The sequence below is a fragment of the Peromyscus eremicus genome, chromosome 16_21, assembly GCF_949786415.1.
Source record: "Peromyscus eremicus chromosome 16_21, PerEre_H2_v1, whole genome shotgun sequence".
Lineage (NCBI taxonomy): Eukaryota > Metazoa > Chordata > Mammalia > Rodentia > Cricetidae > Peromyscus > Peromyscus eremicus.
In genome coordinates, this window is record NC_081432.1 from 36,722,607 (window position 1) to 36,736,796 (window position 14,190).

Below are 14,190 nucleotides of genomic sequence, written 5' to 3' on the forward strand. Positions count from 1 at the left end.
CACTGCTTTAGGAGGGTGAGCCTTGCTAAAGGAAGTACATGACTAGGGACAGGTTTTGAGGGTTTATTGCCTCACCCCACTTTTTGGTCAATCGTGTGTGTGTGTGTGTGTGTGTGTGTGTGTGTGTGTGTGTGTGTGTGTGCCTGTGCATGCTCTCCTTCCTGTTTGTGGATGCAAGTGTGGTCAGCCAGCTTCCTGCTCCTATGCCCTCTCTGCCTATATCAACTCGATTCCTCAGAAGCCAAAAGCTGAAAGAAACCCTTTTTTTCCCTAAGTAGCTTTTGGTCACTGTTTTTTATCACAGCAACTAAAAAATAACTAAGGAACCTTCTTCCCAAAGCCCCTGGAGGTTGTAAGGGCAGAGTCTCTTCTAAAGGCCACTGGGCTGGTTTTAACCTGCTGTACGGTTCCTTCCTGACGCTCTCTTGTGGCGAGGCTCTCTCATGTCTGGAGCCCCTTTCTCCTAATGAGCCTCATTCCTGAGGGCAAACACATGCCAGCTCTTTCCATGAACCAACAACTATACCATTCTCCTGTTCCTTTATTTAACGCTAGGACGCCTGCTGTAATGTGGGGGCCAACAAGCACAGACCCGATTCCCAGTTTGATGCCTGCCAGAACGTGATCTTGGGCAAATAACTCTAGCTCTTAGATCTTTGGTGCCCTCGGCAGTGGGGTGGGAGGATCTAACTCAGAGAGCTTTTATGGAAATGGGTATCTGTAGGGCACTGAACACAGGGTCATTGTGAAGCTTGTGCCCAGGGCCAAATACCTCACCACCAGCTTATTTAGCATCAACCCCAGAGCAGCTGGAGACATGGTCGGTGCTCTGCTCTGTGGAATATGTGAGTAAGAATGGGGAAAAAAGGTGAGACACGCAGGAAACAAAGGTGTCATTCACACAGGATGGAAGACCGGGTTCTCTGTCACAGCCTCGATGCTTTTCCATCTCAAGATGCCCTCACCTCCTCCTGCATCTAGTCTGTGGTTGAAGCCTCAAAGGCAACACCCCCAAAGAAACTTCCCTTCCCACCCTCCCTGGCAGATAGGTCAAGGCCGCACAACATACAGAGGTCCCCAAAAGACAACTGGGACCCAGGAAGAGTATTGCTTCTCTAGATAGAAAATTTTATTTATTTATATTTTATTCATTTGTGTGTTTGTTTGTTTGTTTGTTTTGGAGGGTGGTTGAGAAAGGGTCTCACTATACACCCTTGGTTGTCCTAGAACTCACTTATGGAGACCAGGTTGGCCTCAAACTCACAGAGATCAGCCTAGCTCTGCTTCCTGAGTACTGAGTTTAAAGGGGTGTGCCTCTATTGCCCAGCTTGGACAGAAAATTTAAAAATGCTGAGCTTGCACTTCCCTATCTCTTCTTCCCCCTGCCTGGAAAGGAGGATGTCTGGATGTGATGTCTGGAATTGCAGAAGTCATCCTGTGGCCAAGAGACACGATCACGAGGGAAGGTCCCGATGATCTCAACGCAACCAGCTCTAACCTGAGCTACTTTGACAGAGGAGAAAGAAAGCACTCTTGGATTGTGTCACTGGGCCGCCTAGACATGTATGAGGGTGTACCAGACACGACCAGACATACTGATATGTTCACAAAGAGCAGCAAAACCAGAGTTGAGCTGAGGAGGGAAAACAAAAATAAAAACCTGGGCGCAAGCAGGCAGACCACCAGGCCAAGGCTGAGCAGACCTCAGGAGGAAGAAGTGAGCCCTGCCAGGAAGGGCTACCCACAGAACATACCAAGACTCTCTGCTCTGCAGAAGGTGGCTGTCTCTGTCACCCCTCTGCTCCCTCCGCAGACCACGGTGGTTCAGAACAGTCTCCTGAGCCTCTGCTCCCTTGGCTGGTAGTACATCAGCAATTCTCAGCCCGGAGTCTCCCAGAAGGTTTTAAAACTCGACTGGCTGGGTCTGGTGGTCCCTACCTTTAGCCCCAGCAACTGGGGGGCAGGGACAGATGGATCTCTGAGAGGCAGGTCAGGGCTAAACAATGAGACCCGTCTCCAAACAAAAACAACAGATACCTACACTGTACAGGACTGGGGCTATAGCTCGGTGGTAAGGCACCTGCCTAGCAAGCATGAGGCCCTGGATTTGGCTCCCAGCGCTGTAAAAATACCCCTCCACTGAATCTGATACCAAGGGCATGGAGAAGTGCCCTTTAACGTCCCTCTGGTGGTTCCCGGCTCAGCCTGGGGTCTCATACTCTCTGCTAAGCAGAAATCATCAAGACAGGCGCGATGCCAAGGGCTAAGGTGGGTCATGCCTCAGTGAACTTCCAGATGGCGGGCTGACTCCACCCCCTGCCCCCATCCGAAAAGCAGAGACATTCCCAAGGTTTGGTTGATCACCCCATTTGCTTTTTTGGCACCTGGACACTTAGAGGAACTGATTCTTAGCCACAAGGAAGAATGCTCGCCTTCTCTCCTGCCCAAACCACCAGGAACAGTAACCGGGGACAAGCACGTGACTTCTTCAAATCCAGCCCCGGGAGCCACAGGACCACTTACCAAATAGTTTAGCCAAATCTTCATCAAGATGCTTTGAACTTGAGTAAAAGTTGTTCTTCACACCTGTGGGAGAAAAAAAGATTCGCTGTGATTAAATCTTTTCCCGGTCAGGCAGGCATGAGGGCGCACACCTGTGATCCTAGTACTTAGGGGTGAAACGGGGGAGACCAGGAGTTCTTGGCCAACCTTGCCTACAGAGAAGCTCAAGGCCAGCTTGAATGAATGATATGACACTTGTCTCAAAAATAAATAAGCCGGGCGGTGGTGGCGCACGCCTTTAATCCCAGCACTCGGGAGGCAGAGCCAGGCGGATCTCTGTGAGTTCGAGGCCAGCCTGGTCTCCAAAGCGAGTTCCAGGAAAGGCGCAAAGCTACACAGAGAAACCCTGTCTCGAAAAACCAAAAAAAAAAATAAATAAATAAATAAATAAATAAAATAAAATAAATAAATAAATAAGCCGGGCGGTGGTGGCGCACGCCTTTAATCCCAACACTTGGGAGGCAGAGGCAGTTGGATCTCTGTGAGTTCGAGGCCAGCCTGGGCTACAGAGCGAGATCCAGGAAACGCACAAAGCTACACAGAGAAACCCTGTCTCAAAATGAACTGCCAGAGGAGTTCAGCAGCCTGTGGAGATCTGAGCCACCACAGGGTTGGTTGTTTGGGTTTTGGGTTTTGAGGTGGGGTTGGTGTCATGTATCCCAGCCTGGCCTTAAATGTACGACATTCTGATCTTCCCATCTCCACCTCTCAAATGTTGGGACCTCATGTGTGAGCCACCAGGCCTGGCTTGCACGGTGCTGAGGGTTAAACCCACAGCTATGGCTTTGCCCGTGCTAGGCAAACAGCTGAGTGACTTCCCAAGCCCATCAGGCTCTTTTTTTTTCTTTTTTTTGAGACGGGGGTTTCTCTGTGTAACAAACAGCCCTAGCTGTCCTGGAACTCACTTTGTAGACCAGGCTGGCCTCCAACTTACAGAGATCCACCTGTCTCTGCCTCATGAGTGCTGGGATTAAAGGCGTGCGCCACCACCGCCCAGCTTCAGGCTCTTTTTTTTTTTTTTGAAGGGGGTTGCTGAGGTGCACACTCGGGGCCTTATGCTCCTCGTGCTCCAGCACTGAGCTAAGGGTTTCCCTCATGGAGTGCGTGATAGAGCAGTGTCTGGATGGATTTCCTTGATTCAAGGTCAAGGCTAACTTTTTCTTTCAGACTGTGCAACCCCAGCAGGAAACCCATCCCCTTTCAAAGCAAGCGGTCAGCAGAACACAGCACCAGCGATTCTGTCACAGAGCCTTTATGAAATGTCCCTAAGAATCTGAAGCTCCAGCACAAAGCTAGTGACAGGACCCCTTGAACATGGTGTGCCGACAGACCTGGGTCTGTAGACGAAGCAAGTGTGTTTGCACACGCGGCTTCCAACTGAGAAAATGGTCAATGGGTTGTTGTTTTTGTTTTGGGGTTTTTTCTTGTTTTTGTTTTGTTTTGTTGGCTGACCTAATTCCTGAATTCAAGCCATTCTCTCACTCCAGTCTCCCAAGAAACTAGGCTACAGACACATCCCACCCCGCCTGGATGGTGGCCAGGTCTTCACACGGAAACTCTTTCTAGGTATGATGGCTTTCTAGGTATGATGGCTTTCTAGAAAGTAAGAGAACCAAGGCTTTTGTTTCTCTGAGCGGCAGGAGAATCATGAAGAGCTTGTGCAAGGCCAATCAGGAACTCATCACAGGAGCCTTGTGGATATCTTCACATTTTTTTAAACACTTCATTATTGTGTCTGTGGATGACGTGTGGGCATGTGTGCCGTGGCGTGTGCATGCAGAGGTCAGAGGACAACCCTGTGAAGTCAGTTCTCTCCTCCCATCTTCCTGTGGGTTCCGGGGATCGAACTCACATCAGCAGGCTTGCAGGGCAAGCGTTTTACCCGCTGAGCCATCTCACCCACTGGACTTTTGCATATCCTGAGAAGAGTCCGTCCTTTGTCCTCTTTGCCGGCTGTCATTGTGGCTGAAAGTCTGACCACTTCAAACAATGCCTCCGAGGGTGTCGGCAAGGCAGCTGACCAGACAATGGTGCCGCTGTCGAGCCTAACAACCCGAGTTCAATCTCCAGGCTCCGCAGAGGAAGATGAGAGAACCTACTCCTGCAACCTGTCCTCTGACCTCCACATGTCCGGGGTACACATGTCTCACGGACACACACACACACACACACACACACACACACAAATAAATAAACGAAAGAGACCAATGCCTCCCCTGAGCTGTGTAAACAATGCTGCATTTGTCTTGGCAGGTGATACTCTTCCGGTGACTGGTGTACTTAGCTGTTGGGGACCAAGACCAGAGCTTCGTCCACCAAAGCTTGATTGTCTATGTTCTCACAGACCCAGTAGCTTCATCCTGAGAGGAGCCCATGGGATGTGGTCAGCCAATTGGTCTAAGCAAACAGCAAGGTTGTTTCCAAATGATGCAAGACCACGAAAACCAAGGAAGGACATTTGTTTTGAAAATCTGTGTCCATAACAATGTTATTCACGCAAGTCAAAAGAGGAGAGCAGCCCAAATGTCCACCAGCTGACAAACAGATAAACAAAGGCAGCAGAATATCATTCAGTCACAAGAAAGAGCAGAGGGCCGGAGAGATGGCTCAGCAGGGAAGAGCACTGGCTGCTCTTCCAGAGGTCCTGAGTTCAATTCCCAGCAACCACATGGTGGCTCACAACCACCTGTAATGGGATCTGATTCCCTCTCCTGGTGTCCCTGAAGACAGGTCACTCATATACATTAAATAAATAAATATTAAAAAGGAAAAGAAACAGCTGAGTAGCAAATGCTACATGAAGGAATCTGGAAATGTGTTAAGGGAAAAATGGCAGGCACAAAGCCCACATGTCATGTGATTCTATTTACCGGAAGTATCAGGAATAGAAAGCCCACAGAACAGACAATAGACTGGACCTTACCGAAAATTAGGGGTAAAGAAGGGAGGTAATTACTAATGACCACAAAGTCATTTTTAGGGGTAATGAAAACGTTGTAAAATTAGGTAACTGTCATTTACTACTCTGTTTATACACTAAACACCACAGGACTACACTGCTTTTAAGGAGTAATTTTCTTTCTTTCTTTCTTCCTTTCTTTTTTTTTTTTTTTTTTTTTTGAGATAAGGTGTTACTATGTTGCCCAGCCTGGTCTTGAACTCATAGCCATAACAACAACAATCATGATGATGAAATTACGAAAAGAAAATCATAAGCTCAAGTGATTCGAGTCAACAGGTAACTCTTATTGTTGATGATATCCCCCTAAGGTTGTCATTTAAAAACTTTTGTGTGTGAGTGGGTGGGGTGGCACACACACTTGTAATCCTAGCATTTAAGAGGCCAAGGAAGGAGGATCACAAGTTCAAGGTCAGCCCATGCCACCCTGTCTCAGAACACAAGAACGAACAATGAAGTGAGTGGACACACGCTGCCTGAGAAGCAGAGAGAACATTGTAGAGAAGCGCTTTTCACACACACACACACATCAGTCTCGCAAGGTCAGTAGAAGCTGAGGCAGAGTAGCAACCCAGCTAAGATGGAAGGGAGCCACCAGGCAATGTCACACCTCCACTCTCCACATGCCTGCACCAGGAACGTTCAACGTCTCTCACACAGCACCCAGTGGGGCCAAGACCAAATCACCTCAAAGAACACCCGGGACCAACCTGACTGCTCACACAGCACGGTATGCCAGAAGCTCACTCCAAAAACCCCCAAAAGTGGAGGCACCTCCTAGTTGGCTTTCTGTTGCTGATAAATGCAATGAAGAAAAGCAGCTTGGGGACAGACGGGCTTACTTCATCTTACAGTTTACTGTCCATCCTTGAGGGAATTTAGGGCAGGAACCTGAAGTCAGGAACCGAAGCCATGGAGGCAAGCTGCTTCCTGGTTTGCCTCCCCTGTGTTCCTCACCTAGATTTTTAAAACCCAGGACTACCAGCTCAGGGGTGACACAGCCCACAGTGTCCTGGGCACTCTTTCGATAATTAGCAACCAAGAAAGTACCCCACAGACATGCCCACAGGCCTGTCTGATGAAGGTAATTCCTCAGTCAACACATTCCCTCTTCCACAGGCCCACAGGACTGTCTGATGAAGGTAATTCCTCAGTCGACACGTTCCCTCTTCCACAGGCCCACAGGCCTGTCTGATGAAGGTAATTCCTCAGTCGACACGTTCCCTCTTCCCAGATGTGTCAAACTGACAACCAAGATTGGCCATCACAGGCAGAACAGGATGGCCATCATGGAGAAGTTCCCAGCAGCTTCTAAATGTCAGGGAAACAAAAGAGCCACTAGATAGAGTCCAGCAATCAGGTCATATCCTTTTTATCTCTCTCTCCCTCTGTGTCTATTCTTTACTTAATACCCAGTGTGAGTGGAGCAGGCTAGCTTGATCCTGCTCTGTTCTAGTGTTCCTTCTCCCCGCCCCCCTCTCCCCCTTACTTTTCCTGTTTCCTTCCAAAGACCATCTATAGTCTGGTGTGTATAGTCTCTGATCAGCCTCCAGAGAGACCGTCTTGTTCTATGCTATGTGATGGTACATCTATACCTCTCTTTTCAGTCCACCTTTAGCCCAAACTCCCTCATCGGAGTTGGAGAGATGCTTTAGTGGTTAAGAGCATGTGCTGCTCTTCCGGAAGATTTGAGTTCAAATCCCAGTACCCACATCAGGCAGCTGACAACTGCCTCTAAGTCCAGCTCCAAGAGATCTGACGCCTGCATGGACATTGTACTCACGCGCATGCACTCAGACACACACAACTAAAAATAAGTAAATACAAAACTCTCTTATCTGCCCTCACTTTTCCCCTGCCATTATCCTTGATATTTATTTTCTTATTCTCTTTTTAGCATCCCACTATTAATCACTAGTCTTACAGTATTTTTTTCCTTTTCACCAACTCACACCCACAATAATGACTATATTAGTATACATAGTACTATTAGTGTCTCTTGAGTCCCTAAAATGATTGACATATAGGGGTAATGTTTTCTAGTCCATTATTAATCTAATTTTATAGTGGGTCTACCACTGGATAATGACTCAGGAGAACTGGGGACAAAGCCTGGAGCCCTAAATATTGGTCTAAGAGAGAAAAATGATACTTCAATCCTCCTACAACCTAGTCCTTCCAGAACACTGTAAACACTTCCACTGAGAGAGGAAAAGAGACCTAAATAAAATAAATAAATTCAACCAGTGACCTAACTCCTGCTGGGTAAGTCTCAATGCAAAAATACAATATGAAAAACCTAAAAACTACCAGGCCTAGAGTAATGCCACTGAGAGGGACTTAAATGAAACATCAGACAAAGAATTCAAAAAAATTCTAAAATTCTTATTATAAATTATAAAATATAAAGTCATATATTAACAACATCATGGCAATAGTGGTTGACCTCAATACCCTACCAAGACCAATAAACAGGTCATACTGACAAAAACATAGAGAAACACTGGAGTTAAATTACTTTATAGTCAAATGGACCTAGCAAATACCTACAGAGCATTCAATCCAAACACTGCAGAATACATGTTCTCAGGAGCCCATGGAACTTTAAAACAGATGATATTTTAGGACACAAAGCAACTCTTAATAGAGGAAAATTTAAATAATTTCTTGTAGTATATAAGATCTCAGCGGAATAAAGATTAAAAAGTAACTAGAAAAAGTACAGAAAATTTACAAATGTGTGGAGATTAAACAACACACTGTTGAATAATAGTCACTGAATGATAGAGCACTGAATAAATCAAGAATTTTTTAATCCTATAACTAAATGAAAATGAAAACACAAGTCACCTGTCTTAGTCACTGATCTATTGCTATGAAGAAACACCATGACCAAGACAACTCTTATAAAAAGGAAGCATTTAATTGGGGGCTTGCTTATAGTTTTAGAGGGTTAGACCATTATCATCACAGTGAGAAGCATGGTGGCACGCAGGCAGGAATGGTGCTGGAATAGTAGCTGAGAACTACATCCTGCTCTGCAGACATCAGGCAGAGAGAGACAGAGACAGAGAGAGACTGCACCTGGTGTGGGCTTTTGAAACCTCAAAACATACCTCCTCCAACAAGGGTACACCTACTCTAGTCAGGTCACACCCTTTAATCCTTCCCAACAGTCTACCAACTGGGAACCCAGCATTCAGATTTATGAACCTGTGGGGGCCAATCTCATTCAAACCACCGCAACACCAACACCTATGAGAGACAGCGAAAGCAGTCCCAAGAGTGAGGTCCACAGGTATAAGTGGCTACGTCAATCAGAAAGATCTCAAATAAACCTTCGGCCTTGGAAAAATAAGAATGAGTCAACCCTCAATAGATCTGAAGAAATAATTAAAATCAGGACAAAAGCTGATGAAGAAGAAATGAAAAAAAAAAAAACAACAAAGAATCAATGAAACCAAGACTTTCTTTTTCTGAAAAGATAAACATGATTGACAAACCCTTTGCGAAACTAAATGAAAGAAAAACGAACCTAAATTAATAAAATGGAAGTGAAAAGGGAGACATTACAAAAGATAACAATGAAATTCAGAAAATCATGAGGACATGTTTAAAAACTTGTATTCTGCTAAACTGGAAAATCTAAAAGGAAGGACTGGCCTTCTAGAAAAGCAATTCTCAATCGGGGGGCGGGGGAGGGGGTGTCGTGACCCTTTCAGAGGTGTCTATGACTGTCGGAAAACATAGATATTTACATTACAATTCATAACAGTAGCAAAATCACAGTTATAAAGTCGCAATGAAAATAACTTTATGGTTGGCAGTCACCACGATATGAAGAACTGTATTAAAGGGTCTCAGCATTAGGAAGGTTAAGAAAAACTGTTCTAGAGGCATATGACCTACAAAAGCTAATAAATTAAAACAAAATGGGGCAAATACTTTTAAAGAGATCGACAACAAGCAATTGGACAGAAGCCTTCATTTTTAAAAAATCTAGGCCTGAATGAATTTGTTGCATAATTCTACAGGACCTTTAAAAAAGAACTAAGCACATATCCTTCTCCAATAACATAAATGGACTTGAGGACAAAGATCACATGACTACATCAATAGATGCAGAAAAGATCTTTGACAAGATCCAACTTCTTTTCATAAAACCCTGACGAGACTAAGAATGAAAGATGTCCTCACACAATCAAGTCTACACATGACAAACCTCTAGCCATAGCTAGCATCACATTAAATGGAGAAAGACTCAAAGCATTTTCATGAAGATCAGGAACAAGACAAGAGTGCCACTTCTCTTCACTCTCACTCCGTAGAGTACTAGACATCTTAGCTAGAGCCATAAGATGAGAGAAGCAGGTTAAAGAAGTGCTATCAGAAGAAAAAACTGAATGAAAATAGGAAAGGAAGAAGTTCAGTTATCTTTATTTGCGGATGCTATGATACATAAGAGACCCTAAAGACTTCATCAAGATACTCTTACAACTGATAAACACTTTCAGAAGTTCTAGGGTACAAAATTAACAAACAAAACCCGGTAGTCTTCATATCTGTCGATGACAAACATATTGAGAAAAAAAATACAGGGCAACACCATTTATAATAGGCTAAAAAAAATACCACGGACAAAACCTAACCAAGGAAGCCAAAGACCTCTGTAATGAAGACGTGAAAACAGCGAGGAAGCTGAGGACGATACTAAAAGATGGAAAGGTTTCCCATTCTCACGGATCAGGAGGATTAATATTGTGAAAATGGCCGTCTTAACCAAAAACCATCTAAGGGTCTGATGAAATCTCAATCAAAATTCCAATGTCATCCTCCAGAGAACTAGAAAAAAAATCTAAAGTTTCTTATGGAAACACAAAAGCTCCCAGACACCCAAAGCAAACCTGAACAAAACAAAAGTACGGGAGGCATCACCACAACTGACTTCAAGTTATCTTACAGAGCTACGGTAATAAAAACAGCATGGCAGTGCCGCACAAGTGCTCACATAACCAGTGGACAGAAGGACCAGGTAAAGGACCACACAAGCACCGCCACCTAATTTTTGACAAAGGTGCCAAAAATATATGTTAGAGAAAAGACAGCCTCCTAGACAAATGCTGCTAGGAAACCAGATAGCCACGTGTAGAATGAAAAATTAAACTACATTTGTAAATCCCACTCTCAACAAAAATCAATTCCAAGTGAATCGAAAACCTTAAAGATCTGAAGCTGCTGGAGGAACTGCAAGATGAGGCCCAGGGAAGGACTTTCTGACCAGGACTCCAGTCCCTCACAGGATAAAGCCACCAGTCAACAAATGAGACCTCACGAAATCAAAAACCTTCTTATAGCAAAGGAAACAGTTGAGAGAAAAAGACAGTCTGTAGGTGGAAGAAGTTCTTTGCCTGCTGTGCATGTGGTACAGGATTAATGTATAGAATATACAAAGAAACAAAAAAAAACCTAAACAAGAGAAGGAATAACCCCATCAAAAAATTGGCTATGCTGGCTGGGCATGGTGGCACATACCCTTAGGTCCAGCACTGGACAGGCAGTAGTAAGCAAGTCTCTGAGTTTGAGGCCTACCTGATCAACATAGCAAGCTCTAGGATAGCCAGGGTTACATAGGGAGACTCTGTCTCAAAAAGTCAAGAAGGAGCTGGGTGGTGGTGGCGCACGCTTTTAATCCCAGCACTCGGGAGGCAGAGCCAGGCGGATCTAGTGAGATCCAGGACAGGCACCAAAACTACACAGAGAAACCCTGTCTCCAAAAAAAAAAAAAAAAAAAAAAAAAAAAAAAAGACATTTGCTAAGCTTAGTTTTTTAATTTTTTTAATTTTAATTTTTTTGTGTATGTGTATGTTATGATGTACACATGGAGGTAGGAGGACAATTTGCAGGAGTCCTTTCTCTCTGCCCACCACCTGGGTCCCGGGGATCAAACTTACATCATCAAGCTTGTTAGCAAACACCCTTGCCCACTGAGCCATCTTGCCGGCCTTTGGTAAGCTACTTTTGAAAATAAAAAATTTCAAACAGTTTGGAGGTACCTTGTATGGATGTATAAAGTTATTCCGGAAGGCATGGGCTCTTCAATGAAAGTCTCAGTGCCAAGAGTGGGCTGCCATAACATTATAGAAAACTGTCATTACTGCCGGTTGCTCACCAGTAATGGTAAGATCCTATTACTGAAGACAACGTATGTTCTGGTAGCAAGACCTAGAGACATCAAGCTGGGCTAGACCGGAAGTGTGCCCTCTGCCAGTAGCCCTCCGAGTGTAGCTGGGGAGAAACTGTCCTTGTTGTTTTCTATTTATTTCTTTTGTGTGTATGAATGTTTTGCCTGCATGTATGTAAGTATACCATGTGCGAGTGTCAGAGCCCCTGGAACTGAAGATACGGACTTTTTTATGAGCTACCATGTGGGTGCTGGGAATCAAACTGGGGTCCTCTTCATCAGTGAGCCAGCTGGACAGCTCCTGTCATCAAGTCTTGCTCAGATGTGGATGCTGCGTGCTACACTACCAATTAGCCACTCAAAATTATACTCACTGGCACAACAGTGGCAGGTCTGCTATGCGGGCAACCAACCAGATTCTAATTAGATTTGAGGCCCGCTCTAGGGAAGAGAATTCATGTCTGGTACCTTAAGCCTGGTCAAAAGCCCATGGCTAGGGAGGTCATGGGCTCCAGTGTAGAAGCTACTGCTATTGCGCTGCTCAACAGTCCGGATGTGCCTGTCAGGTAACTGTGTTAATGTCTACAGAACAACACTGCTGTTGGCATCAGAGAAGCTTCTTTTTGCAGTGAGCAGCGGTAACTACAGAGACTCATAGTCGGTCAAAGTGATGAGAATAGTGAGTTTTGAATTCTCACCCATACATGAGACATCTACATCAGCCCTTCCAAGTCTCGGGGAACTTTGCAGAAGGGGAGAAAAGAATGTAAGAGCTGGAGGAAGGTGTCGAATGTGTGGAACACTGACTTCCAGGTATGACGTGGCCTCACACTCTTGCCCTCACAACGGCCATGATTATCGGTGTAAAATCTCCACATTAGGCCAGCCAACATCCTGTCATGGAGCGGGAATGATCTCACAAGGTCTCACCCACTCCCTGAGGATTTATCCGCAGTTAATGATTATGGGGTAGGGGTGGACATTTTCTTCAGTGGTGTAGCTACTAGTACGGCACTTCTGCAGACAACTCCTCACCCACCCTCCTGTAAGCACCCTAGTGAAATCCACTGGGCTATTGTTTTAAAGAGATGAAATTACAAGAGGGACTAATTGGGATGAGGAAGGGAATTGGTGAAAGTGGGATGGGAACAAGAGAAGGTAACAGGTGAATATAAACAAACACATACAAGTATGAATATATAATGAACCTGTTTCCATAATTCATATATACTAATTTATTTGTTGGGTTGGGGTTTGTTTTGTTTTGTTTTGTTTTGTTTTTTTTGAGACACGGTTTCTCTATGTAGTACTGGCTCTCCTGGAGCTCACTATATAGAATAGGGTGACCTCATCGCCGGGCGGTGGTGGCGCACTCCTTTAATCCCAGCACTCGGGAGGCAGAGGCAGGCAGATCTCTGTGAGTTCGAGGCCAGCCTGGTCTCCAAAGCGAGTTCCAGGAAAGGCGCAAAGCTACACAGAGAAACCCTGTCTCGAAAAACCAAAAAAAAAAAAAAAAAAAGAATAGGGTGACCTCAAACTCACAGAGATCTTCTTGCTTTCGCCTCCAGAGTGCTGGAATTAAAGGCATGTGCCACCACATCCAGCTCAGTATATACTAATTTTTAAAATATGTATGTGTGGATAAGATTGAGGTGATGTGTGCATAACTGTTCTTTCTATTGATCTTTCTACTTCTGAGATGTTGGAAAATATTTTATAATGAAGAGTTGACGTTTCTAATTATGAAACCCTCTTATGAAGCTCTAGAATTCGAGGATACATCAACAGGTAGATAAACCAAAAAGGACAACTTCCCTTATGCTATGCCCTTCTCCCAAGGAATCCAGCCTCATGGTGAACTGAGGGAAGGAGAGAAAGCAGGACAGGAGGAGGGCTTGCCATCCCAGCCTCGGCAGGAGGAGCCCACCAGCTGGCCTGGCTGAGGCTCCCTGTGAGTCTTCCATCCCTCCAGTTGCCATGACAATATACTTGTGGTGATACCTTCAGTCACAGGGATAGAGTGAGGCTCTCCGCCCCACTGGCTGCCCAGGTAGAGAACAAAGGAGAAGAACACAGTGTTGCTCATCTTTGCCACAGCCAGCACACCATCAGGGAAGAACCATTCTCCTAGATTTCTCGAAGACCCAACAGCCTTGAGTTCCAGCATGGTGTGGAATCTGTGTTCTGTGAGGTCATACAGAACACTGGGAAAGGAGTGTGTCTGCAGTCAGGGACCGAGTGGGATGCTAGTGGCCTTCAGATAGTCTCTCTGTTCTTTGTCTTGGCTCTCTGAGGCCTTCCTCAGTCCTGCACGCCCTGTGACTTGAAGATGGGAATGTATCAACAGGACTCAGGATACACAGGACAAACTCCACTGTGGCCTCTTAAGCCAACTGAAAGCAGCTAGAGCCACCAGGAATACTGTACTGATAATACATCACATTAACAGGCAGGATGTACCTTGGTGGTAACGAGCTTGCTTGGCATA

At 45.2% G+C, this 14,190-nt stretch overlaps 1 protein-coding gene across 1 annotated transcript in view; it reads right to left on the minus strand.

The window, feature by feature from the left end:
• C16_21H2orf92 (chromosome 16_21 C2orf92 homolog) overlaps positions 1-13,883 on the minus strand; it is a 49,043-nt gene extending 35,160 nt beyond the window's left edge. The window contains exons 1-2 of the mRNA XM_059281812.1: positions 13,704-13,883; positions 2,524-2,586 (exon numbers count right to left, since the gene is read on the minus strand). Coding sequence (XP_059137795.1) covers positions 2,524-2,586; positions 13,704-13,869 — 229 coding nt within the window. The 5' untranslated portion in view covers positions 13,870-13,883. The remainder of the gene's footprint in view (positions 1-2,523; positions 2,587-13,703) is intronic.
• Positions 13,884-14,190: the final 307 nt, after the last annotated feature.